This window comes from Schistocerca cancellata, chromosome 4 (assembly GCF_023864275.1).
Source record: "Schistocerca cancellata isolate TAMUIC-IGC-003103 chromosome 4, iqSchCanc2.1, whole genome shotgun sequence".
In the NCBI taxonomy this organism is placed as follows: Eukaryota; Metazoa; Arthropoda; class Insecta; order Orthoptera; family Acrididae; genus Schistocerca; species Schistocerca cancellata.
Genome location: NC_064629.1, coordinates 287,013,472 through 287,038,767, shown reverse-complemented (window position 1 = coordinate 287,038,767; position 25,296 = coordinate 287,013,472). Strand labels below are relative to the sequence as shown.

General features: G+C 42.9%; 1 protein-coding gene and 1 long non-coding RNA gene across 2 annotated transcripts in view; one reads left to right on the top strand and one right to left on the bottom strand.

Annotated features, from left to right (window-relative positions):
- The window catches only part of LOC126183643 (uncharacterized), a 52,223-nt gene extending 28,465 nt beyond the window's left edge, over nucleotides 1-23,758 (bottom strand). Inside the window, exon 1 of the long non-coding RNA XR_007536785.1 lies at nucleotides 23,610-23,758. This is a non-coding gene — a long non-coding RNA (uncharacterized LOC126183643). The remainder of the gene's footprint in view (nucleotides 1-23,609) is intronic.
- A 14-nt stretch (nucleotides 23,759-23,772) lies between these two features.
- LOC126183642 (endosome/lysosome-associated apoptosis and autophagy regulator family member 2-like) overlaps nucleotides 23,773-25,296 on the top strand; it is a 244,048-nt gene continuing 242,524 nt past the window's right edge. Inside the window, exon 1 of the mRNA XM_049925783.1 lies at nucleotides 23,773-23,930. Coding sequence (XP_049781740.1) covers nucleotides 23,805-23,930 — 126 coding nt within the window. The 5' untranslated portion in view covers nucleotides 23,773-23,804. The remainder of the gene's footprint in view (nucleotides 23,931-25,296) is intronic.

The following is a 25,296-nucleotide window of genomic DNA, read 5'->3' as shown; positions in this document are numbered from 1 at the left end:
ACATTGGGTTTCTGTCTGGTATCATCTTCACGACTGTTCAAAATATTTTGAAGTAATCTGTCAGGACGGCAATCTACAATACAGTGTTTGAAACGTTATTATTCCGAGAATGTTGTCGGTCTCTACTTAACCATACCATATTTTTCCTGTGAAAATGGTTCAAATGGCTCTGAGCACTATGGGACTTAACTTCTGAGGTCATCAGTCCCCTAGAACTTAGAACTACTTGAACCTAACTAACCTAAGGACATTACACACATCTATGCACGAGGCAGGATTTGAACCTGCGACCGAAGTGGTTGCGTGATTCCAGACTGTAGCGCCTAGAACCCCTCGGCTATCTGTGAAAATACCGGGACCCCTAAAAAGCTGTGACAAACTAATCAAAAGTTTCTTAAATACTGTAACGTGTTGGCCTCAGTATGTAAAACCTGACTCTACTTAAATTTCTTGTAGAAATTGCGGGGAAGTATCAAGTCAACCCTCCATTACTGTAATTAATGTGAAAGCACTGTCGTCTTCGATATCTGAGCTTTGATTTAATGACGCCCGTTTAACAAAACATGTTGATACTGGGAATGTTTCACATTTTTAAACACATATTCATACGAAAAGAACATAAGCAAAATATCTAATAATGCGTGAAATACACTTCACAACAGTTTAAAAATTTTATTTATTTATTTACTTAGTTACTTTTTTTGGCGAAAAAAAGAAGAAACTAACTTTCGTTTTCTCATTTATTGTGCTGCAGCCTGCACGATTCAAAGTTACCACTCTGTGCAATCGAATAATAGGTGGCACTGCAAATTTTATATTGGAACAAAATGTGCAATCGCTTGTAGACATAATAGCAGTGATCACACAAATGACAACACACCACATCAACTGCCAACAAGACTACTTAAACTTTGTAGTCTGTCTTCTCTTCCCACAGAAACCCCTAAAATGTTATAAGAATAAGTGGGATAAGAGTCGATCCAGCACGCCTCACTGAAAGAAACTGCAGAAATTGTTTGCTTATTAAATTAGAAAGACAGTGTCAAGAATATTCAGAGAACATATTTGCGTCCCAGCTAAAATTCGGGCGACGCGGGAAACAGAAGCCAAAAAAGGGACTTGTCCCATTTTCTTTAGGAGACGAATTACAGCTGGCAGGTGTGCTTCTACTGTTTACTGACAACAGAGAAACAGGCGACAATGAAATTAAATTATTCTGCAAGGTCGTTCTTTCATAGCACAGTTACGTCGAGTAATCCGAGTTCGTCGGTTCATCACTCCGTGTTTAAAGTAAAAAGCTTTGTGCTCATGTGCGGTGTAGTACGATTGGAACTGGATACAGTCTTTCTTTCTTTCTTTCCTTTTACAATTTTTTGTTTTGACTGTTGGTTGACAATTTTGTAAGTGCCTCAACATGAATAACAGTGAAAAAAGCAAACGTGCAAAATTAAGTGGGGCGGCATTTCGGAAATTATCGAAGGAAAGTCGAGAACGAGGAGCCAATTTTCTAAAAACGCTTGGTAGAATAGATAAATTTTTCGCAAAAATTGTTGTTGGTTCGACTTCAAGTAGTACGGATGACATTTCTGGCACTGCAGCTGTTGCAAAAGTTAAAATGAATAAAAGCAAATTGACCCTGATTTCATGTTTCACAAAAAACAAAGTGTCGAGTCAGACATTACAAAAAGAAATAACCTCGTTAGTGATGATCCTGCAGACTGGTGTGTCAATGAATCAACAATCGACATTCTCTTACAATGTGGCATTAATCAAAATTGTAACGGTGATTTTCCTAATTCAAGAAGATCAACAGGCGATAAAACCAAATGTTTGAACAAACATGTATTTTACCGTAAACTTTTAAATGGTGAATCAACTTTGTGTGATTTTCTAGTATACTGCTGTTTTTCGTCACCATGTAAATTATTCGGAGGTAAGGCCGCGATTGCTACTAATAGTACTGCAGATTGGAAAAATATTTCTAGTATTTTATCTCATGAGAATTCACATAAACACAAAAATTCTGAGCTAGCACTTTTAACAAGAGAACAGTCACTTGGAACAATAGATAACCATTTCGAGTCATAAGTTGACACAGAAAAAATGTACTGGTGCAGTGTGTTGAAAAGGGTGTTTGCAGTAGTGAAGAAGCTAACAAGTCGTGGACTTCCCCTACGTGGGCACGTTGAAAGATTCCATTCATTACATAATGGTCAATTTATGATGTATCTTGAAGTTATAGCTGAGTTTGATCCTTTTCTCGCAGAGCACATTGAACGATATGGAAATCCAGGGTAGGGACATACAAGTTATCTTTCTTCAACAATCTGCGATGAGACAATAGAGCTTCTTTCTGAACGAGTAAAAAGAATTATAAGTGAAATAGAACAGGCCAAATATTTCTCTATAATAGTAGAGTCTACTGCGGACATTTCACATATTGATCAATTATCTTTTATATCAGGATATGTGAACGAGAATGGTGAATCTGTTGAACCTTTCCTTCTGTTTTTACCAAACCTGGAACAAAAGTCCGAAAACTTAGCTGAGGCCGTACTAAAAGTCCTGTCTACAAATTCCATTGATATTACTGACAGCAGAGGCCAGTCGTATGACAACGCAATCAATATGTCAGGAACCTACATTGCTTTACAGGCATGTATTAAAGAACGAAAATCGAAAGCGCATTATGTGCGTTGTGCAGCACGTTCTTTGAATTTAGTCGGCACTAATGCTGCAAGCTGTTGTCGGGAAGCATGTTCATTTTTCAATGTAGTGCAAAACCTTTATAATTTTTTCTCTGCTTCTACACAACGCTGGGATAAACTTCTTTCTTTCATGAAACCAGGAAGTGAAACGGTAAAAAGTCTATCAAAAGCACGTTGGCCAGCAAGAGAGGAAGCGTGTGTAAGTCTATATGAAAACTGGGAGGGCGTTATCAATGCCCTCACACATATTGCTTATAATACGTTTGAAAAATCACTTGTGCGAAATGAGGCTTCAGCTTTATTGAATCAACTCAGCAGACTAGAAACAGTATTCATGATGACAGTTTGGAAGGACATATTCCAGAGATTTAATAGTTTAAATCTGAAATTGCAAAGTGTAAATATTGATACTAAAATATTGCATGACTTATATGAATCACTTGTAGGATTTATTGCATCTACTCGTGGCATGTTTGACTATTATGAAAATAAAGCCATGGAGATTGTGACTGATATAGATGATTACACCTATAAAAGATCACGAAAACGCAAACTTCATGATGACGAAGAAGCGGACTCTGAAGAAGTTTTTCTGACTGGAAGGGAAAAATTTAGAGTCGAAACATTTCTCCCAGTACTCGACATCTTGTACACCGAATTAGTGAGGAGGAATGAAAGCTATAGAACACTGTTGGACTCCACAGTTTTCAGTAACCTTAAGAACAGTTCACGTGACGATATTGCTGAACGTACAGCAAAACTCCAAGCGTCACATGACACGGATTTAGATCTGTCCTTCCCTACTGAATGCGTACATTTCGCGGAACTTTTGAAATTTTCTGAGATTAGTGATATACCAGTCGAAACGAGTAAATTTTTACGACAAGAGAGGTTACAGTTCGTGTTTACGAATGTTGACATTGCTCTTAGAATATTTCTATGTATGGCACTTACAAATTGTTCAGTAGAATGCTCGTTTTCGGCTCTTAAAAAACTGAAATTGTACCTAGGTTCTTTGTTGTCTGAGGAGAGATTGAACGCCTTGTCCATACTTCACATCGAAGCCGACCTCCTAACTTATAACCGTCTGAACTATGAAGATATGATCAACGAGTTTTCTGCCGTCAAAGCCAGACGCAAACTTTGCTGGCCGGTGAGTTTGTTTATTTATTTATATTAGTTTTAAAAATGTAAGTTTGTAATATGATTTTTATTATGGCTTAGAGCACATTCATTGGATTTACAAACTACATATTACCTGTTTATTTTACAATTGCCGATGGCACAACGCGGAACTAAGCCTCGTTTACGTGCAGACGTGACCGAAGGTGGCCGACAATACATAACAATACCCAAATTACCCACTCTGTTCGGCGCTGTACACTCAAGTCATACTGATACTGTAGTATGTTACAACTGATGCTTATTCTTGGCGTCTTCTGAAATGTATAGTTATCGCGGAAATATACGTTATCGGAGAGTACGCTCAGATGAAAAAGTGTTAATAAATAACGTAGTTCAGTTCTGTCAATAAATACATAAAACCTTTGCTGTTATCGTTAGAAAGAGCTATAGTGAGAGCAGTAGCTGCAGTAGAAAACTGTTCAGCCCTTACATGGATTAAAGGTGTTGTGTACACTTATTATGCAGCATCTAGTTACACAGACCCTAATGCTTTACACATTAACTATTAGATTATAAAACAAATTTTTGGTTTTTTCACACTAGTCTGTAAAATTATCTAACAGCAAATCCAGTTCTGTGTTTATTCCCCTGTATTTAGCTATTAGTTCGAGCACCGAAATCTCTATTTCATTTTCATTTCTTACGCTGTCCTATAGATTCACGTATTAATACAGAAAGTGTTTTTTTAATCTGCTACACATTCAAGTTATTCGATCGTAAAACGACGGTTTAATTTTAATTTTGAACGCATCTCTGTAAAAGTATGTATTAATTTCTAATTTATGACACGTTCGCTTCAATTTTTAGATCGTAAAAAACCTTTTTTATTTTCATTTTCAACGGTTTCGTTTAAAAGAACATATTAAAAGTGAAAGTATAACAAAAATCCGTTGTCTCCTAAACGCTCTGCTGAATTTTTAGGCCATAAAAGAAAAGTTATTTTCCTTGTGTATGTTTCTGTAGTCTTTCGACAAAAGAATGTGTCAACACAATGCAGTTTTAAATTTGTTTTATCTGCTGCCGTACACCAAGTACAGTTCAGGAACCATATTACAGTTTGATTGAGCGCGATTAGACCGCTGACATGTCCTTCAGAACAACGAATAGCAGAGTACGAAAACAGCTCACAGCGCTCCTAGCCAAAACGGCAATTGTGAAGTGATCGGGTAATAGTTATTATTTAAAACATGTTATTTTTTGTGAGAGGCGCATATAATATGGTGTGCCTATGGACGCAAAATATTTAAATCCACCGCTGCTCAGTAGTCATTAGCCATCGTGAGAAAGCAGAATGGGGCGCTCTTCGGAACTCACGGACTTCGAACGTGGTCAGGTGATTGGGTGTCACTTGTATCAGATGTCTGTATGCGATATTTCCACACTCATAAACATTCGTAGGTCCACTCTTCCCGATGTGATAGTGAAGTTGAAACAGCGCCGGTCGGGGTGGCCAAGCGGTTCTAGGCGCTACAGTCTGGAACCGCGCGACCGCTACGGTTGCAGTTTCGAATCCTGCCTCGGGCATGGATGTGTGTCATGTCCTTAGGTTAGTTAGGTTTAAGTAGTTCTAAGTTCTAGGGGTCTGATGACCACAGAAGTTAAGTCCCATAGTACTCAGAGCCATTTGAATCATTTGACACGTACAGCACAAAAGTGTACAGGCCGACCTCGTCTGTTGACTGACAGAGACCGCCAAGAGTTGAAGAGGGTCGTAATGTGTAATAGGCAGACATCTATCCAGATCGTCACACATGAATTCCGAACTGCATCAGCATCCACTGCAAGTAATACGACGCCCGCATCTCGTGGTCGTGCGGTAGCGTTCTCGCTTCCCACGCCCGGGTTCCCGGGTTCGATTCCCGGCGGGGTCAGGGATTTTCTCTGCCTCGTGATGGCTGGGTGTTGTGTGCTGTCCTTAGGTTAGTTAGGTTTAAGTAGTTCTAAGTTCTAGGGGACTGATGACTAAAGATGTTAAGTCCCATACTGCTCAGAGCCACAGACCAAGTAATACGACAGTTAGATGGGAGGTGAGAAATCTTGAATTTCATGTTCGAGCGACTGCTCATAAGCCACACATCACGTCGATAAATGCCAAACGACGCCTCGCTTGAACAATGGAAAAACGTTGTGTGGAGTGACGAATCACGGTACACAATGTGGCGATCCGATGGCAGGGTGTGGGTATGGCGAATGCCCTGTGATCGTCATCTGCCAGCGTGTGTAGTGCTAACAGCAAAATTCGAAGGCGGTGGTGTTATGGCGTGGTCATCCGCGCAGGATTAGCCGAGCGGTCTGAGGCGCTGCAGTCATGGACTGTGTGGCTGGTCCCGGCGGAGGTTCGAGTCCTCCGTCGGGCATGGGTGTGTGTGTGTGTGTGTGTGTGTGTGTGTGTGTGTGTGTGTGTCGTCCTTAGGATAATTTAGGTTAAGTAGTGTGTAAGCTTAGGGACTGATGACCTTAGCAGTTAAGTCCCATAAGAGTACACACACACACACACACACACACACACACACACACACACACACACACACACACACACATGCCCGGACGGTGTGGCCGAGCTGTTCTAGGCGCTACAGTCTGGAACCGCGCGACCGCTACGGTCGCAGGTTCGACTCCTGCCTCGGGCATGGATGTGTGTAATGTCCTTAGGTTAGTTAGGTTTAAGTAGTTCTAAGTTCTAGGGGACTGGTGACCTTAGAAATTAAGTCACATAGTGCTCAGAGCCACTTGAATTTGTTTTTCATGGAGGGGGTTTGCACCCCTTGTTGTTTTGCGTGGCACTATCACAGCACAGGCCTACACTGATGTTTTAAGCACCGTCATGCTTCCTACTGTTGAAGAGCAATTCTGGGATGGCGATTGCATCTTTCAACATGCTCGAGCACCTGTTCATAATGTACGGCCTATGGCGGAGTGGTTACACGACAATAACGTCCCTGTAATGGACTGGCCTGCACAGAGTACTGATCTGAGTCCTACAGAACACCTCTGGGAGGTTTTGGAACCCCGATTTCGTGCCAGGCCTCACTGACCGACATCGATATCTCTTCTCAGCGCAGCACTCCGTGAAGAATGGGCTGTAATTCCCCAATTCCCCAAGAAACCTTCCAGCACCTGATTGAACGTATGCCTGTGAGAGTGGAAGCTAAGGGTGGGCCAACGCCATACTGAATTCCAGCATTACCGATGGAGGGCGCCACGAACTTGTAAGTCATTTTCAGCCAGGTGTCCGGATACTTTTGATCACATAGTGTACATGTAGCCACTGGACCTACGAATTCTTTTATATCACGAACAAATAGCGACGGGCAAGTAGCGCTGACAACATTATTATGCCGAACTGAAGAAAGTCGTGCCGACCGAAAAATACTGCACTGCAGTGCCAAATGAAATGTCGTGCTGTACCGCGTTCTTCTGAGAAGTGCCGAGCAAAGCCGAGACAGACTGAGCCTCGGCCCGTACGCAGCCCACACATCGTTCTCGCGTGCAGTTCCGTACGGCGTTGCCGATCCTGAGCTACACCGTCCAGTCACATTAATGTGACCACCTGACAAACGCCTGAGTAACCGCCTTTTTGCAGCGCGGACGTGCAGGGAGAGAATCAGCGAGATTCTGGAAAATACCGAGAAGATGCGGAGCCATGCCGACTGCAGTGCCATGGCAAGCTGCTCTAGGTTTCTCGTTGATGATCCACGGCCCAAACAGCCCGATTGAGATGGTCCTACAGTTTCCCGATTAGGTTTAAATCTATGGAGTTTGGTGGCCAGGGGAATACGGTAAACTCATCCTGGTGTACTTCAAACCATTCACATACACTGTGGGTTTTGTGACTCATTGGACTGTCCAGCTGGTAGATGCCATGGTGCCAAGGAGAAAACAAACTGCATGTAGGAGCGGACATGGTCCCCATGGACAGATGCATATTTGTACTAATCCGTTGTGCCCTTCAGAATGACGAGATCACCCAGGCAATGCCACGAAAACATTCCCCAGACCATAGTGCTACCTCCTTTTGCCTAAACACTTCCATAGATTATTTCGGAGCCGTACATTCCATAGGCCATCTGTCCGATGGAGAATAAGACGTGACTCCTCTGAAAAGGCCACCTGTCGCCTCTCAGTGGACATCCAGCTGGGATACTGGTGAGCAAATTCCAGCCTTGATCGCTGATGAATGGAAGTCAACAGGCGTGCATGAACCAAGCACCTGCTGTGGAGGCCCATATCAGCAACATCTGCTGAACAGTCACTGGGGAAACACTGTTGATAGCCCCTTGGCTCAGCTGGGCGCTAAGTTGCTCAACAGTTGCAGGTCTGTTCACCCATACACATCTCCACAGTCGTCGTTCAACCCTGTAATCTTTGGTCCATAGTGCATCACAGTTACCATGGCACCAGTTGTGGATAAAACCATTTTGCCATGCACAGTATACTTTAATCATGGTGGCATGTAAACTGTTTACAAACTTAGCCAATTTGGCAACGCTTCCACCCTTGGCCCGAAAGCCAGTGATCATACACTTTTGGATGTTAGATAAATCGTCTGTTTCCGCATTACTACAATGACTGTCCTGTATTCCGCATCCCTGACACGCTTTATATACCCTCCGCTACTAATGCTGCCACTTGCTGGTTGTGAGTGGTAATTTCATGTTGACGTCAAACACAGGTGGCAGTCACATTAATATGACTGGACTGTGTAGGTGCACAATACCACTATATTTTGTCACGGGCACATGATGTGGACCTGAAGCCTGAAGCACGGGACACTGTCTCTTATATCACGCAGGCACTCGACTTTTCAAAGGTCACTATGCCGAGGGTGTTCTGGGAATATATCTGTTAGATAAGACTTCCACCGTCAGGAAAGGACATGTTGCCCGTGCGGGATTAGCCGAGCGGTCTGAGGCGCTGCAGTCATGGACCGTGCGGCTGGTCCCGGCGGAGGTTCGAGTCCTCCCTCAGGCATGGGTGTGTGTGTTTGTCCTAACGATAATTTAGGTTAAGTAGTGTGTAAGCTTAGGGACTGATGACCTTAGCAGTTAAGTCCCATAAGATTTCACACACACATTTTTTTTTTTGGACATCTCGAGTAAGCAGATTGCTGTTGAGGGACACAGATTGTAACAGAGGATAAACAGGCCACATGGCAGTGAATCGTCTGACAATCCAGTGCTGGGCACCAACATCTAGGGACTAGCCATATCATCATGAGATACAAAAGCCACAACTCCACACCTGTAGCTCTGCTCACTGAATATCCCAAGGCACAGAAGTAAGCATGGGGGTAGGAACACCATCAATGACCACTTGAAGTACAAAGAAGGTTCCTTGTACTTATGAGTCGCAGAACACCCTAGTACACACTAATAACAGAGAATGAATATATTGGAAACCACACGATACAATGCATTCCACTTTCCAGTGGCTCAGCATCTATCTGAGTGGTGAAGATTTTTTCAAGTGATGGTTGTTTATATGGGATGAGAAGGGAACTCCTTATACATCTGACATTGTCTTTCACTAGTGAATGACACAGCAACCTTCTGTCAGATTACATGCATCCATTTGTTCAAACAATGGTTTAAATGGCTCCGAGCACTATGGGACTTAACGTCTGAGGTCATCAGTCCCCTAGAACTTAGAACTACTTAAACCTAACTAACCTAAGGACATCACACACATCCATGCCCGAGGCAGGATTCGAACCTGCGACCGTAGCAGCAGTGCGGTTCCGGACAGAAGCACCTAGAACCGCTCGGCCACTCCGGCCAGCATCCATTTGTTCCCATGTAACATCTTCAGCATGGCAATGTACTATTGTATCACTCCCAATTTGTGTGACAATGACTTGGGAACTTTTAACAGATATGAAGGTGTTTGTATGTCACTTCATTACCTATTTCACAGAGTCCACCTCTCCTGAATGCAAACATATTGGAATACAATCAAGCGAGACGATCACACTTCAAAGAAGCTCCACCGGTTTCCATGAGCTGTGGCAACTGACCAGTCAAGAATCAAGATATCCCCTGAATGCTTTTGGTGTCTCATAGACTCCCCCCTACAAAGCGTCACTGGCGGGATCAGAGTGATATGCAGATGCTGTGTGTAACTAGGCTGGTATTTCTAGGCCGCCCTTGTGGCCGAGCGGTTCTAGGCGCTTCAGTCTGTTCTAAGTTCTAAGTTCTAGGGGACGGATGACCTCAGGTGTTAAGTCCCATAGTGCTCAGAGCCATTTGAACCTTTTTTTTTTTGTATTTCTAGTTCCATTGCTCAAGAGTTTAATTTCCCCTTACAAACTCCCTGGGCGTCTAGAAGGCGCCATTTCTGTGGAAAGGGAAGATACGTGTAAAACAATGCGTTCCACAGTCTCACATATTAATTATTTAGTTACAATAGTTGTAATTATCAGAATCATAATAAGTTACAATCACTCTTTCAGTCAACATATGAGGGAGAGTAGGAGCTAATGTTTCTATTGTATTTGGTCTTGTAGCATAGCGACAGATAGTCTCTGATGATACGTTCCTATTCAAATAATATGCTCACCAGACAAAAGATTAATCATGCCCAGGACATACGACGCTAATACTGTATAACACCGCCTCTAGCCAACCGCAATTAATGATAACGCTTACAATTATGAGGTAAGTGACTAACTAATGTCGTAATAAGCCCAGTGCTATATTAGTTGTAGTATTGGAACGTTGTCTGGACTATTAGTGGGAGAAAATGCAACGAGTCTGTTATGTGACACACAAATAGTGTAAGTTACAAATATCTTGTCACTGAGCATTGTGATCAGATTAATTATTTAGTTACAATTATTGTAATTACCGAAGTCATAGAATATTACTATCACTCTTTCAGTAAACATATGAGGGAGAATAGGAGCTAATGGTTTTATTGTATTTGGTCCAGTAGCATGGAGTGATGGGTTGCTATTCAGATAAGCGCACCGGAGAAAAAATTAACCTGTTATTTGGCTGGTGCCTGTTCTTTCAGACGTGTCCAAAAAGGGTAGTCACTACACAGTTATGATTCCGCAGGCATACACATACATGACAGAGAAATATCGACGTCAGCCACAAGAGGGCACTGAAATAATTCAGTGGTGGCAAGTGAAAATTTGTGCGGATCAGAAGTAGAACGCGAATTTCCCGCTTTACGTGAGCAGTTGCCGTAACTGCTGAGGCTATTTGCTTAATATTCCCGCCCAGTCTAAAGTCTCAACGTGTCGAAAGGACAGACACCACACATATAATGGTAATACATACACCTTGACGGCATTTCATGATATCTTTAGTGTGGGTGCACCTGAGGTCCGACGTCCTGTGGCAATCATGTTAAATGCTGCGAGCGGTGTGGATGGGGGACAGGGGGGCGCTACGGAAGTAGTGTGTGACAAGCTGGGAATTTGGGTTCAGACAGCTGAAGCGGTTAAGGCGACTGCTCGTGTAAAGTGGCACAAACTTTCACTTCTTGTCATTAAATTATTTCAATGCCTTCATGCGGCTGATGTCAGTATTTTTCTTTCAGCGAAAAATTAATCATCCCCTGGACACGCGACGCCAATACTGTGTTCATCCCCTGGACACACGACGCCAACACTGTGTTAACAGAGCCCACAAGTTTCTTCAGGTGTTTTGTATGCAGCTGAAACTGCTCATTAACGATTAGATCCCACAAAGCTACCAAAAAATGGCTCTGAGCACTATGGGACTCAACATTTTAGGTCATAAGTCCCCTAGAACTTAGAACTACTTAAACCTAACTAACCTAAGGACATCACACACACCCATGCCCGAGGCAGGATTCGAACCTGCGACCGTAGCAGTCCCGCGGTTCCGGACTGCAGCGCCAGAACCGCTAGACCACCGCGGCCGGCCACAAAGCTACCAGATTACGGGGATGTTGATTTATGTGTTTCACCTGCCGTTACAAACAGTCCTAGACATTTACTATGGGATTAAAATCGTGTGATTTAGTGGGCTACTCGAGGTGTTCGTCAAACCAGGAATGTTTGCGTGCAAGCTCTACGAACAAAGCTTTTGTTGTCTTAGAATACGAAAGTGTCAGCAGCATACTCATCACGAACATGTAGAAGGATGGGCAACACTTGGTCACAGAGAATGTTAAAATAAACTTCCTGGTTCATGTTTGTGGCAACCTGAATGAGTTGGCCCAAGTCATGGTATGAAGAACACAACAGAACTACCTCTCACCTGAACTACACCTTCCACACACTGCAGGTGAAAAGCCTAATTGGACCATCTGTACACTCGACGCCTTACATTGTTCAAAAACAGGCTAAATCGCGACTCGTCGGACCACGCTGCAGACCTCCAGTCCGTAACTGTTCAGTTCCTGTATTTTTTGGTCCACTGAAGATGCGCAGCTTCTTGTACTACTGTGAGCAACGACCTTATGTGAGGTTCCCAGCTCCAAATGTCATTACACGCAGTTCCCTTAACAGTGTTCGATTGGAAACTGGTGGATCTGCATTCTCTGACAACAGTAACTCCTATCGAGTTTTAAACCAATAGTCATTGACAAGGCATGAAATTCGTCACTGCTCTCTGTAGGTCAGACTACTCTTATGCAATATTACATGGCTGCGAGTGGTACGCCATTCCTCGGAAACTACGTAGATTACACATTGACATACCAGCAAATCAGGCAGCTTCATTCACGATGTTGTCATGGGCATATCCAAACACTATGGTTCCTTTCTGCTCTTCTATCATGTCTCCCCGTTGACCTATCTTACTGAACGGATTCCATACAACTGACAGGCACACGCCATGACATACGTTAGCGGTGAGGGTCACATGGTTCCTGGTACCAGTTCTGTACTAACTACAGAGCTCCAGAGCAATCAGAATGCTCTTTTTAGGGATGACTAATATTTTGTCCTGTGGGCTTTGTTGCCTTGGCGTTCTTTATAAGCCGTAGGAGCTCGAAACAGGAATTCAGAACCAACGTCTTTTACTGGACCGACACCCTAGAGACGAAGGATATGGCACAGAACGATATGGGCGCTGTGGCAGCTGTGCTGTGTCGGCCAGCTAGGAGCGAGAAAATTTTATCAAATTATGTGCTCCATCCATGTACGTTGTCTGCAGTTTCATGTCCTGTCTTACATAACATGCATCTGTAGAGCTCTGGGCTCAACCTATGATGCAGTCCCTACCGGGAAAAATTACATCTACTTTTTTTTTACGAGGCCCGCGCTACAGGATTAAAAGAAACAACATTTATTTTTTGTGGTTTAGGGCCCTAGGCTTCTGGACGTACTGTCACATGGGGAGAGGATGATCGTTTTGGTGGTCCAGGTGCCATATCGTGGAGAGGCATAATATTGCATGGGCGTACTGACCTCCCAATTTTTGAACATGTTATACTCACCGATCAACATCACTGTGACACTGTACTCTCGTCCCATGTGCGTCTTTTCAGTGGTGCATTCGACCCTGACTTCATTTTTATGGATGACAATGGGCGACCACAGGTGGAGGAGCTCTTGGAATGAGAGCATATTTGGCGAGTGGGCTAGCATGCCCGTTCCTCCGACTTAAATCCCATTGAATACTTGTGGGATGCGTTGGGAATATGTACTGCAGCACGTCCACATGCACCAACGACCATCCGGCAGTTGTGAAGCGCACTGGTGAAGGACTGGAACGCCCTGCCACGAGAACTTCATGCCAGTGTGGGAGCACGTTGCTGATCATGCATTTCTGTCCGTGGCGACCACGCTCTCTGTTAAGAACAATGTTCCGTCTTTGTAATGTCGAGGGAACCATCATAAATCGCGGTGACTTCAGCGTAATTGTTGTCTTTGGATGAAAGTGTCATTTCAGTTCGTCTCGTTGCGTATTTCTTTCAGTTACCTTCTGTACTGTACTGTACTGTAGCAGTTCTTTTTATGTACAGTCCAGATTTCATCCAACTGTGTTACATGGCAGTGACACATCATGTGACAGTTACGTGTCTCCTTAAGTTTTGCACGCCGCTGTATAACGCTGTCTCTGCTTAACGGGTAAGCTCTATAGAAACAGATGAACTTGGCAATATTTGTAAGATATCAGGAAAAGCCAAAAAATGGACGTATCGTATTACATTTTACGCTATTTATGATGGCAGGTCTACGTATGCCTTTTCAAATAAACTAAAATCTATGATAAGTTTGAAAACAAATTTTCTGGTCAGAATGTATGGGTGTAGGAGACGTTTATTAATGTCGACAATTAATGTGTTATTTTAATGCTGTTCCTCTTTTCTTTAGTTAAATCTTGAAAACTGTTGAGGCAAAACTAGTTGGCGAATGGTGGAGGGTTATTGTTGTTGATGTAATCTTCAGTCTGAAGATTGTCTTGATGCAGCTCTCCACGCCAGTCTATCTTGTGGAAGCCTCTTCATTTCCGAATAACTACTGTAATCTACATCCATTTGAATCTGCATACTGTATTTACCCTTTGGTCTCTCTCTTCAATTTTTATCGCCCGCCCCCTCTCCCACTTCAGTCCAATGCCGAACTGACAATTCCTTGATGCTTCGGAATGTGTCCTATCAACTAATCTCTTCTTTTAGTCAAGTTGTGCCATACATTTATTTTCTAACCAATTCGATTCCGTACCTCCTCATTAGTTATGCTACCCACCTATTTAATTTTCAGCGTTCTTCTATAGAATTCCCTTTCAAAAGCTACTATACTCTTATTTTCTGAGCTGTTTATCGTCCATGTTTCGTTTCCTTACAAGGCTGAACTCCAGAAATGCTTTTCTTGCTATTGCCAGTCTGCGTTTCACGTATTACCTACTTCGGCCATCGTCAATTATTTTGCTGTTGCCCAAACATAAAATCTCATCGACTGCTTTTACTGTCTCCTTTCCTAAGCTAATTCTCTCGATATCGCCTGATTTAAATCGACTGTATTCCATTGCCCATATTTTACTTACGTTTACGTTCATCTTATAACCTCCTTTCAAGGTATTATCCATTCGTTCAAATTCTCTTCCAAGTCTTTTGCTGTCTTTGACAGAGTTACAAGCCGGCCGGTGTGGCCGTGCGGTTCTAGGCGCTTCAGTCTGGAACCGCGTGACCGCTACGGTCGCAGGTTCGAATCCTGCCTCGGGCATGGATGTGTGTGATGTCCTTAGGTTAGTTAGGTTTAAGTAGTTCTAAGTTCTAGGGGACTGATGACCACAGATGTTAAGTCCCATAGTGCTCAGAGCCATTTTGAACAGAATTACAACGTCTTTCTCAAACCTCGAAATTTTTATTTCACCTCCTCCTTTTCCAAATTTTTCTTTTGTTTCATTTACTGCTTACTCAATGTACAGACTTAATAACATCGGGGAGAGGCTACAGCCCTGTCTCGCTTTCTTCTCAACCTCTGCCTCCCTCTCACGTGCTTTCACTCTCTTAACTCCAGTCAAGTTTCTATACAGGCAATAAATAACCTTCTGCTCTCTGTATTTTATCACTGTTATCTTCAGAATTTCAGAAAGTATATTCCTGTCAGAGTTATCGAAAGCTTTCACTAAGTCTACAAATGCTATAAATATAGTTTTACCCTTCTTTGACCTATCTTCTACGATAAATCTTGGGCAGTACTGCCTCGCTTGTGCCTACATTTCTCTGAAACACAAACTGACATTCTGTGAGATGGGCTTCTAGCAGTTATCCCATTCTTCTGTAAATAACTCGTGTTAGTATTTTGGAACTATGACTTATGAAACTGATTGTTCTATAATATTCACAGCTGCCAGCACCTACTTTGTTTGGAATGGATGGGGTATAGGGGTCAAAGTAGCTACAGCCGGATCTGCTTGCTGCTTGACCAAAGCCTGATGGTTTTTGCAGAATGAATCTTTCTTTCTCTCTCTCTCTCTCTCTCTCTCTCTCTCTCTGTCTCTCTCTGTCTCTGCAGCTAGCTGCCTCGTTTCCCTTAATAAACAGAAGGAAAAGCAGTCTCTCCCTTTACAAAATGACTGTAAAACCAGTAATGTTTTGTGCATCCTCATATAGGCATACACTGCTGCTACACACATTAACAAACGCCTAACTGTCCAAAACACGACACTACGAATAATATTAAATACTTCATGGCTGTTAGAAATTGAGAAACCCATATTGGCCTAAACATAACAATCGTTTCAGAAGAGATTTTCTCTATATCTCTATAAAGCAAACCTTCCAACACTGTTGATTTAGATATGCTGCTTGCTAAACACAAAAGTCAATTTTTAAAGTGTTATACAATTGTTCCATTCATACCTTACATGCCACCACCTATATGTAACGATTGAAGCTGAAAGGTCGCAAAGGCGGGATGTAGTATCAGGGATCCCACAAGAATCGTTACTGGGCCCATTACTTTCCCCATTACATGTGAATGATGTGTCAACTATTCTCTCCGCTGCAAATATCACCTATACGCCGACGAAATATAGTTGTATCTAATTGCAAGTCCAATAGACTTGTGCACAGTCACCCAGCACGTAAATGTGGTTTACTTACCTTATCTGAGTGGGCGCAGAACACAGATTTGAAATTTAACGCATCTAAAATGGAAGCAATATAAGTCGCTCACAAAAGACTTATTATCACGCAGTTCAGAAAATCTTTTCCATCCTTAATCCTAAACAGCATCGAAATAACCTTTTCCTATTCTGCAGAGAACTTTGAGTTAATTCTAGACCATCACTTAAACTGGACTTAAAACACAACTGCAGTCTGTAAGAAGGTGTCAGCGTCACTTCATTCACTATAGAATATGAAAAAGTATCTCCTTTTGAGCTTAAAAAGAAACCCCTTCTTTTTGTCATCAAGCTTCTGACTGGTTTAATGCGGCCCGCCACAAATTCCTCTCCTGTGCCAACCTCTTGATCTCAGAGTAGCACTTGTAACCTACGTCCTCTGTTATCTGCTGGATGTATTAAGGTAAGAAGCTCGAAGAGTCACTAATACTCCCCATTCTTGTTGTTATTCTCCAAGGACTTTTGTACGAAAGCTCACACAGGCTAGAACTGGCGATGAATTCTTGTGTGCGATACATTTGTGGCGTACGATATTAGACCACATCACTCCTGTGTACAAACAATTATCATGGCTGCGTGCCGATAAGCGTAGAGACCATCATACTCATGTCTGCTCTGTTGTCTTCTCGATCATTACACTCTCTCTTATTTATTTTCAACACTTACACTAATATCTGAACTGCACAGCAAAAATACTTGTTCTCAAGAAAGTAAGATACTCTCTGTACCATCATATAACACTGTTGTGTTCTCTAAATCATTGTCTGTGTCAGCAACCCGACTTTGAAACAATATTCCTCAAAAAATCTGAGAAATTAAACTCCTCAACATCGAAAGACAGTTAATTGCCCACTTTCCATTACAGTAGCCACCTCTCCCGTTCAGTCTCGTCAATCCCTGGCATCCACAACTTTTAGCTCTCCCATGTCGGCAGAGTTCTTTACTTAAATTCTGTCACTGTCACTTCTCATTTTTCATTATCCCTTGCGCTCCTCTAATACTAAGCATGTATTCAAACGTGCTAAACTAACCTGTATCATTCTTAATGACCCTTACTATTATTATCATTATTAGTTTATGTTATTTTCATTATTATTATTATCGTCAATTATTTTTATTATTATCATTGTTATTGTTATTGTTCCTGTGAATGTTTTGGTAATATCTTTGGTAGGACCAGTATGTCTTGTTCCTGGTCAGAAGTAAGAGGGCCTTAAGGCCCTAATCTGGCCACGCCAAATAAGCAATAAATAAATATATCTGGGAGATTTTACAGTAAACTAACTTACTCGCTACACATGCAAATTATTCAGCTATCTACATATGACATGCACGATTGAAACAAGCGTAAACATCCAAGGTTGCTGTTGTTACCACATCAGTAATATCAAAAATGAGTTTGGCGATCAGTACTATCTATTTAAAGTATATATCAATTTGTATAGACGGGGCACATGACATCGCAATTATCGATAATGATACGCATCCGGAAAAAATGCAACACCCTCATTGACAAGGGAAGTGACAGGTGGTTCATTATTGTAGGAGTATATAATAAATTTAGACCAAGTAAAACAGTCATGTCACAGTAAAGGTACCCAAACAATCGTACCAGTACATAGTGCGCCCCCTCTGGAATGAATGTTGCCAACACTGTTCACCTCTAACATTAGCACAGTTACTGCCTGCAGAGTCAAAAAACTAGGTGCACAGACAGACCTCTTGAGCGCCATCTAAGAGCCTATGACCGTGGCAATTACTAACACTGCAATTCCTCAGTATGCACATATTGCACCCTGGTGCCACTGAACACACTCTTTGAGGGTGTCGCATTTCTTTCCCGCAGTGTACATCTTATTCATCTTAATGAAGCATGTTGTCCAATTACCATGTGAATTCTTGTTAAACATAAAAGAAATTACTTGGCGGTCAGATCAAAAGGACCTATAAAAGCCGCCTGGCCGACTGTAACCCTCTGCCGAATGGTGTCATTTGTATGTGGTATGGAATGACGCCGCGGTCAACATATACTCTTCTTCCAGCCTTTGTCAGGTTCCAGATCTTGGACTCGCTGGAACTGATTCAAGCAGCTCCTCACTTTGCATCACAAGGCTGAGTGCACTCTTTTTCTATCCACCCAGTGGGTCATCCGCCTATCGCTTTGCTATGGGTGTGATCCAAAGTGAAATTTACCATTGTTAAAGTGTGATGAAAATTAGTCAGACTGTAAGATAATTACCAAGGGTGGAAGCATTTCCGAAACGAGTAAATTTGCAAATTGTTCGCGTGCCGCCGTAGTTAAAGTATACCATGCATGGCAAAATGGCGCTACCCAAAACCGGCGCCGAGGCAAGTGTGGTCCAAGGTCACAGATGACAGGGGTGAACGACAGCTGTGACCATGTGTGCTGGCGAATAGATGTGAAACTGTTGAGCATCCGACCGCCCAAATGAACCAAGGTGCTACCAACAGTATCTCCTTAACGACTGTTCAATGAACGTTGCTGCATATGGGAGTCCGCAACAGGCGGCTAGTTAATGTACAGTACCTATGCTGACTGCTGTTCATAGGCGACAAAGCCTGGTACTTGCACGCCAGTGCATCAACTGGACGACCGCTGACTGGCGACAAGTGATCTTTCCAGATGAATCTCGTTTTGTGCTCCACCGGACATATGGCCATTGGCGTGCATGTGAAACGTCTGAAAGCAAACACCCTGCCACCAGCAGTGAGCATTATGTTCTGGGGAATGTTTTCATGGCATTCACTGGGTGATATTGTCATTATGGAAGGCACAATGTATCAACTTAAGTATGCATCTATCCTTGTCGATCACCTACGCTCCCATCCCCCCATTTGCGGTTGGCTTTTCCTCTGCACTATGGCATCTACCAGCAGGACAATGCAACATATCACACAGCTCGCAGTGCAGGTGCGTGATTCGATGATGAGTTTATCGTACTCCGTTGGCTATCAAATCGCCGGGTTTAAACCCAGTCGAGAATCCGTAGGGACACCTCGTTCGGGCTGTTCGCGCCATGGATGCTCAACCGAGACTCAATCGAGGAACGTAGCGCAGCTGGCTACGGCACTGGAGTCGGCACGCATCCACATCCTTGTCGATATCTTTCAGAACCTCACTGACTCTCTTCCTGCACGTCTCGCGCTGCAAACGGTAGTGATTCAGGCTTGTGACAGGCGGTCACAAAAATGTGACTGGACAGTGTGATTATTCTCATGAGATCATGTTAGTTTGTTAACTTAGACCTCTGGCTACTTTACAGTGTGTCACACAACTTATAGTCCAAAAAGTAATATACACTGCTGGCCATTAAAATTGCTACTCCACGATGTGCTACAGATGAGAAATTTAACCGACAGGAAGAAGATGCTGTGATATACAAATGATTAGCTTTTCAGAGCATTTACACAAGGTTGGCGCCGGTGGCGACACCTACAACGCGCTGACATGAGGAAAGTTTCCAACCGATTTCTCATATACAAATAGCAGTTGACCGGCGTTGCCTGGTGAAACGTTGTTGTGATGCCTCGTGTAAGGAGGAGAAATGCGTACCATCACGTTTCTGACTTTGATAAAGGTCAGATTGTAGCCTATCGCGATTGCGGTTTATCGTATCGCGACATTGCTGCTCGCGTTGGTCGAGATCCAATGACTGTTAGCAGAATATGGAATCCGTGGGTTCAGGAGGATAATACGGAACGCCGTGCTGGATCCCAACGGCCTCGTATCACTAGCAGTCGAGATGACAGGCATCTTATCCGCATGGCTGTAACGGATCGTGCAGCCACGTCTCGATCCCTGAGTCAACAGATGGGGACGTTCGCAAGACAACAACCATCGGCACGAACAGTTCCACGACGTTTGCAGCAGCATGGAGTATCAGCTCGGAGACCATGGCTGCGGTTACCCTGGACGCTGCATCACAGACAGGAGCGCCTGCGATGGTGTACTCAACGACGAACATGGCTGCACGAATGGCAAAACGTCATTTTTTTCGGATGAATCCAGGTTCTGTTTACAGCATCGTGATGGTCGCATCCGTGTTTGGCGACATCGCGGTGAACGCACATTGGAAACGTGTCTTCGTCATCGCCATACTGGCGTATCACGTATGGGGTGCCATTGGTTACACGTCTCGGTTACCTCTTGTTCGCATTGACGGCACTTTGAACAGTGGACGTTACATTTCAGATGTGTTACGACCCGTGGCTCTACTCTTCATTCGATCTCTGCGAAACCCTACATTTCAGCAGGATAATGCACGACCACATGTAGCAGGCCCTGTACGGGCCTTTCTGGATACAGAAATTGTTGGACTGCTGCTCTCCAGATCTCTTACCAACTGAAAACGTCTGGTCTATGGTGGCCGAGCAAGTGGCTCGTCGCAAAACGCCAGTCACTATTCTTGATGAACTGTGGTATCGTGTTGAAGCTGCATGGGCAGCTGTACCTGTACACGCTATCCAAGCTCTGTTTGACTCAATGCCCAGGCGTATCAAGGCCGTTATTAAAGCCAGTGGTGGTGGTCTGGGCACTGATTTCTCAGGATGTATGCACCCAAATTGCGTGAAAATGTAATCACATGCCAGTTCTAGTATAATATATTTGTCCAATGAATACCCGTTTATCATCTGCATTTCTTCTTGGTGTAGCAATTTTAATGGCCCGTAGTGTATAAAGAAAGTAAATGTTTGCAATCTTCTGTTCTAGCTCTGTTTGGTCGCATAATTATGCTGTCAAACGCACCACAACATTATGAGTCAAAGTCGACGTCCAGTATCACTAAATTTAACCCATTGAGCTCAAAACTACATAACTTGCGGAGAATAATGTAGCATGAAGACTAAGAGTTTGAAAAGGACAAAGTATTTTAGAAAATTACAAGGTTTAACTCAAGAAATTTTTCAGTTACTTGCCTGTAGACTTTCGCATGTGGGTACGCTTGCGGCTTGACACTGGGACTGTAGAAAACATTCCATCTAGGAAGAGCTGCTCATTCACAGGCACCATACCTACCACCGACAAAATATCCGACCGATTCGTGTGTGCACAGGCAGATTACGCAAACAGCAAGATGTTCAGTGAAGAACGCAGAAAGGGAAAGACCCCCACTAGGAAAATAATAGCAGAAACACTGACACTCCTGGATGGAAGCGGAAACGACTGAAAGAAATAAAATTCCCTCCATATCCACTTCCCATAGCCATAACCTCCAGATTCGTGTTCACAACTGTAGTGGTAAGTGAAATACTGACAAGAGCAAGTGCACACTTCGATTTTACATCATGTAAATTGTGACGTTGTCAAACGTATGATAAGTTGTTCTTAAATGAGCTGCATGACTCTTAGACATATAAAAATTTTTTGACGAATGCTTTTAAAATGATATATCTGTTTGAACTACATTATTTTGCAGATTATGCCAACGCGGTGTATTAAGCACTAATGTAATCAAATTATTATTATCGTATTAAGGCACTGAATATATTTGATTGTTACTATTATCAAAATTTAAGGCGTATGTGGAACGTTGAAAGTGCGAGTGACGGCAAATTATATTGGTGGGAGAGGGTGAGAGAAAGTCCCTTCCCTCCTCCCCCCCCCCCCCCCCCCCCCCCCCTCCCACGGAACTCAACCCTGACAACCCTGATTTCTTGCTTGGTGCGTAAATGCAGTGGAATAGAAAATGCTTCTAACTTGGTTTATATAGCCAGAGGCATCGGCGTATGGCAGCTAAAGATGGGGAGAGATTTGTAATAGAGGTTGTAGCCGAATGTTCAGCGCGGACTAAGTGCTTGCGCACGGCAGACTTCCGGGTTGCGCCACGTGAGTGCCATCGCAGTGGCTGGAATTGTGCCACGGCGTCCGAAAACGCCGACAATGTGATTGTGTGGCAATTAGCTCTGTTACCAATGCGACAACGTTTGACAGGAGTAGAATCGTGGTACATAATGAATCGAAAAATGTTACCACCACACAAGAAGAATTAGTTCTTCTCACTGAGTAATTTCCGAATTTCATGTTAGGCATGGTGGCTGTTCTTAGCAAAATCGAGACAGCGAAATGAATGGAAACTTCATAATAAAGTCCTTCTGCAGCCTTTTCGGCGATGGTAGTGAATTTTATTCGCCAAAGTAGCTTTTGGAACATGTCACTTTTAAGGTTTCAGTTATGTAAATAACATGCGGGAGACCTTTGGAAATGAAAAGCGCAAAACTGTTGATGTTATACGGTATGAAATTTTTATTGAACCGGTTTTTGGCTTACAAGGGCATCATCAGACTAATAGTCTTGAAGGCCAGTTAGCTAAGTAAATTAATACTACAGTACACCAACAATTATGTGACTTGCACTTATAATAATGAAATTTTCTAGCAAGCAGCGGCGGAAGGATCTAGTAACATATGGAAGATACTTTAGTGCTATACCATATGCAACAGAAAAATTCACAGATACACGTGTCTGTCGCGTTGTTATTACAATAAAGAGCCTTCGATAGCCAATTGAAACCCTGTAGATCACTTTGTGCTTCGAATTGTACGTAGGTGGATAATAAACACGCTTTTGAAAAGGCACTAGACGGATTTTATTATTAAGGTTTCGATTCAGGTAAGTTTTCTTGCGAATTAATCAGTGTGATGAAAAGGACCTTTGGAAAGACAGTATTCCTCGTAGTACTGAGGAATCAGTGTCTGGTCTAGAACGAAGCAGAAGAATTTGGAGTTTTGCTCAGGAAAGCTGAAATTTTTATTATTGTTATTGATCCTTTTGTGTTTTTCTCAGAAGTTACAAAGACCGCTACGGTACGAATCCTGAATACAAAAATATATGAGAACTGTTACGAAGAGGGAGGGTTTACACTACGAGAGAAACGAAATATTTCTGCACTGGTGGATGGCAGCATGGTATTAGAAAAATTGAGGTGGTCGGGAATTGCACATCGATTCAGAACGACAGTAAGAGCACGGCATGCTAAGAGTTCCGGGCGTACTAGATATTGTCATGTTTCTAACAGTGTGGCCTGACAAATATGACAGCAAGTCAATAGCCGGCTAGTGCAGGAGCAATGAATGGTGATCGTAAGGTTCTGTGGCACGGAATTGGCGACGGGTGTGCAGTTTCAGGTATTGAGAAGTTACCCACCTTGGTGACAGTTGCGTTCCTAAGCACGCCTTCTTCCTGGATGAGTGGCACCGTACCGCGGAAGCGAGCTCTCCTGGGCATTGCTACGAAGCCGTGCTTTAATAAGTTGCGTCGCATGCACGGCGGCGGCGAACGCTTCTCGCTATCCGCGAGAGTGTCGATCGATTAGCAAGCGCGGGCGCGCAGCGCCGGTCTATGCCAGACGTGCTGCGGTCCGCAAGCATGTCGGTGTTGCGCAGTATTCTCTTCGTCTTCGTTACTTGCTGCATTTTCTTCGCTGTGGGCAGCATATACGAGCAGGATTTGGAGATATGCAAACAGGTGAGTCATCTGCTCTTCGAAATATTAGTGGCCCAATTGCTGCGACTGTGAGGTAAAACCTACGCTTTGGCGAAAATCTTTCCACGTCTAATCCTACCTTGTTCGGTCTGGAGTTTTCTCCCGTAGTTATTGAAGCTAGAATTTAACGCGATGTGTATTTCCGTAACTCGGTCCCAGCTTTTACTGAAGCACAACTTCAGTAAATTAGAAATGTCAACAAACATATGTGTTAGTGTGATAACCTAAATCTCTATAACTACATTCACTGACACAGTGTATCGAATAAACCACCGTGTGTATAAATTTTTAAATAATTCATTTTTGTAACCGTAATATCAGTCTACAGATTCTGTAATCATCCTCTGTGTGCTGCCTGTCAACTGTAAATGATAGGAAACATATAAACTCACATAGAAAGAATGTCAGAATTTGTAAGTAATCGTGCCACATCTGCATTAGCTAGACAGCTTTGTTCAGCCAGTTTTCAGCAATTACAGCATACCATATGTTGACTAAATGCCATTGCCATATGCGAATTTAGTAATTCTTTGTGTTTCTATTTAAATTGAAAATACCTCATCATTTTTGTGTAGTTATCCGTGACGCATTAGTCTTTAAACTCGTGTGATAGTCACTATGATCAATGCTTTCTCATTATGGACATGGTTTTCAAAATTAAAAGCCCATTACATTGTTCGCATGACGGATTCAACAGCCATACTACCCAAATGTTGCCGCTCTACTTACTGGTAAATTTATTCGAAATTGGAAAGAAAGATTAGATTAGATTGGGGTCAGGCACCCACTAGTACTCTACCATGAAGGTTCTGCTTGTTGTCCCAGAGGATTAATATTTCTGTACGTACGAATCATTGCTCATCTTATGCTCTTACAATTCACAAATCTTTCTGAAATGATTCTCTTTGATTTTATTTTTAGGAAGCAAAAACAAATCTTTTCGCCTCCACCAGTCTCGTTAGGCGGAGTTTAAAATCGGGTTTCTGCAACTATACAATGGGGCGTACGTTTGCCTAAAGCTTGTCATTCTGCAGGAGCGTTTATAAAGGAGGCTTTCACATTACAGACGAAACATTTCCAAGCTGGGGATTGTATAATGTGGAAACCTCCATTCGTAGGAGGGGAAAAAAAACTAGGAAGGTCATCTCCTGATGCGGAATTTATCAGGACGAGTCCAAGACTTCTAACGCTGACAGGAGAGAATATTTGTTATGATGGCAATCGTAAAAAACAAGCCCAAATGAAACGGAAATTTATTAACCATGCCGAAACGGGAAACCCGAAACCATTCGCCCTGAAACCGAAACCAAAATATCATAAAGCATCGTATTATCCAAATGAAAATAGA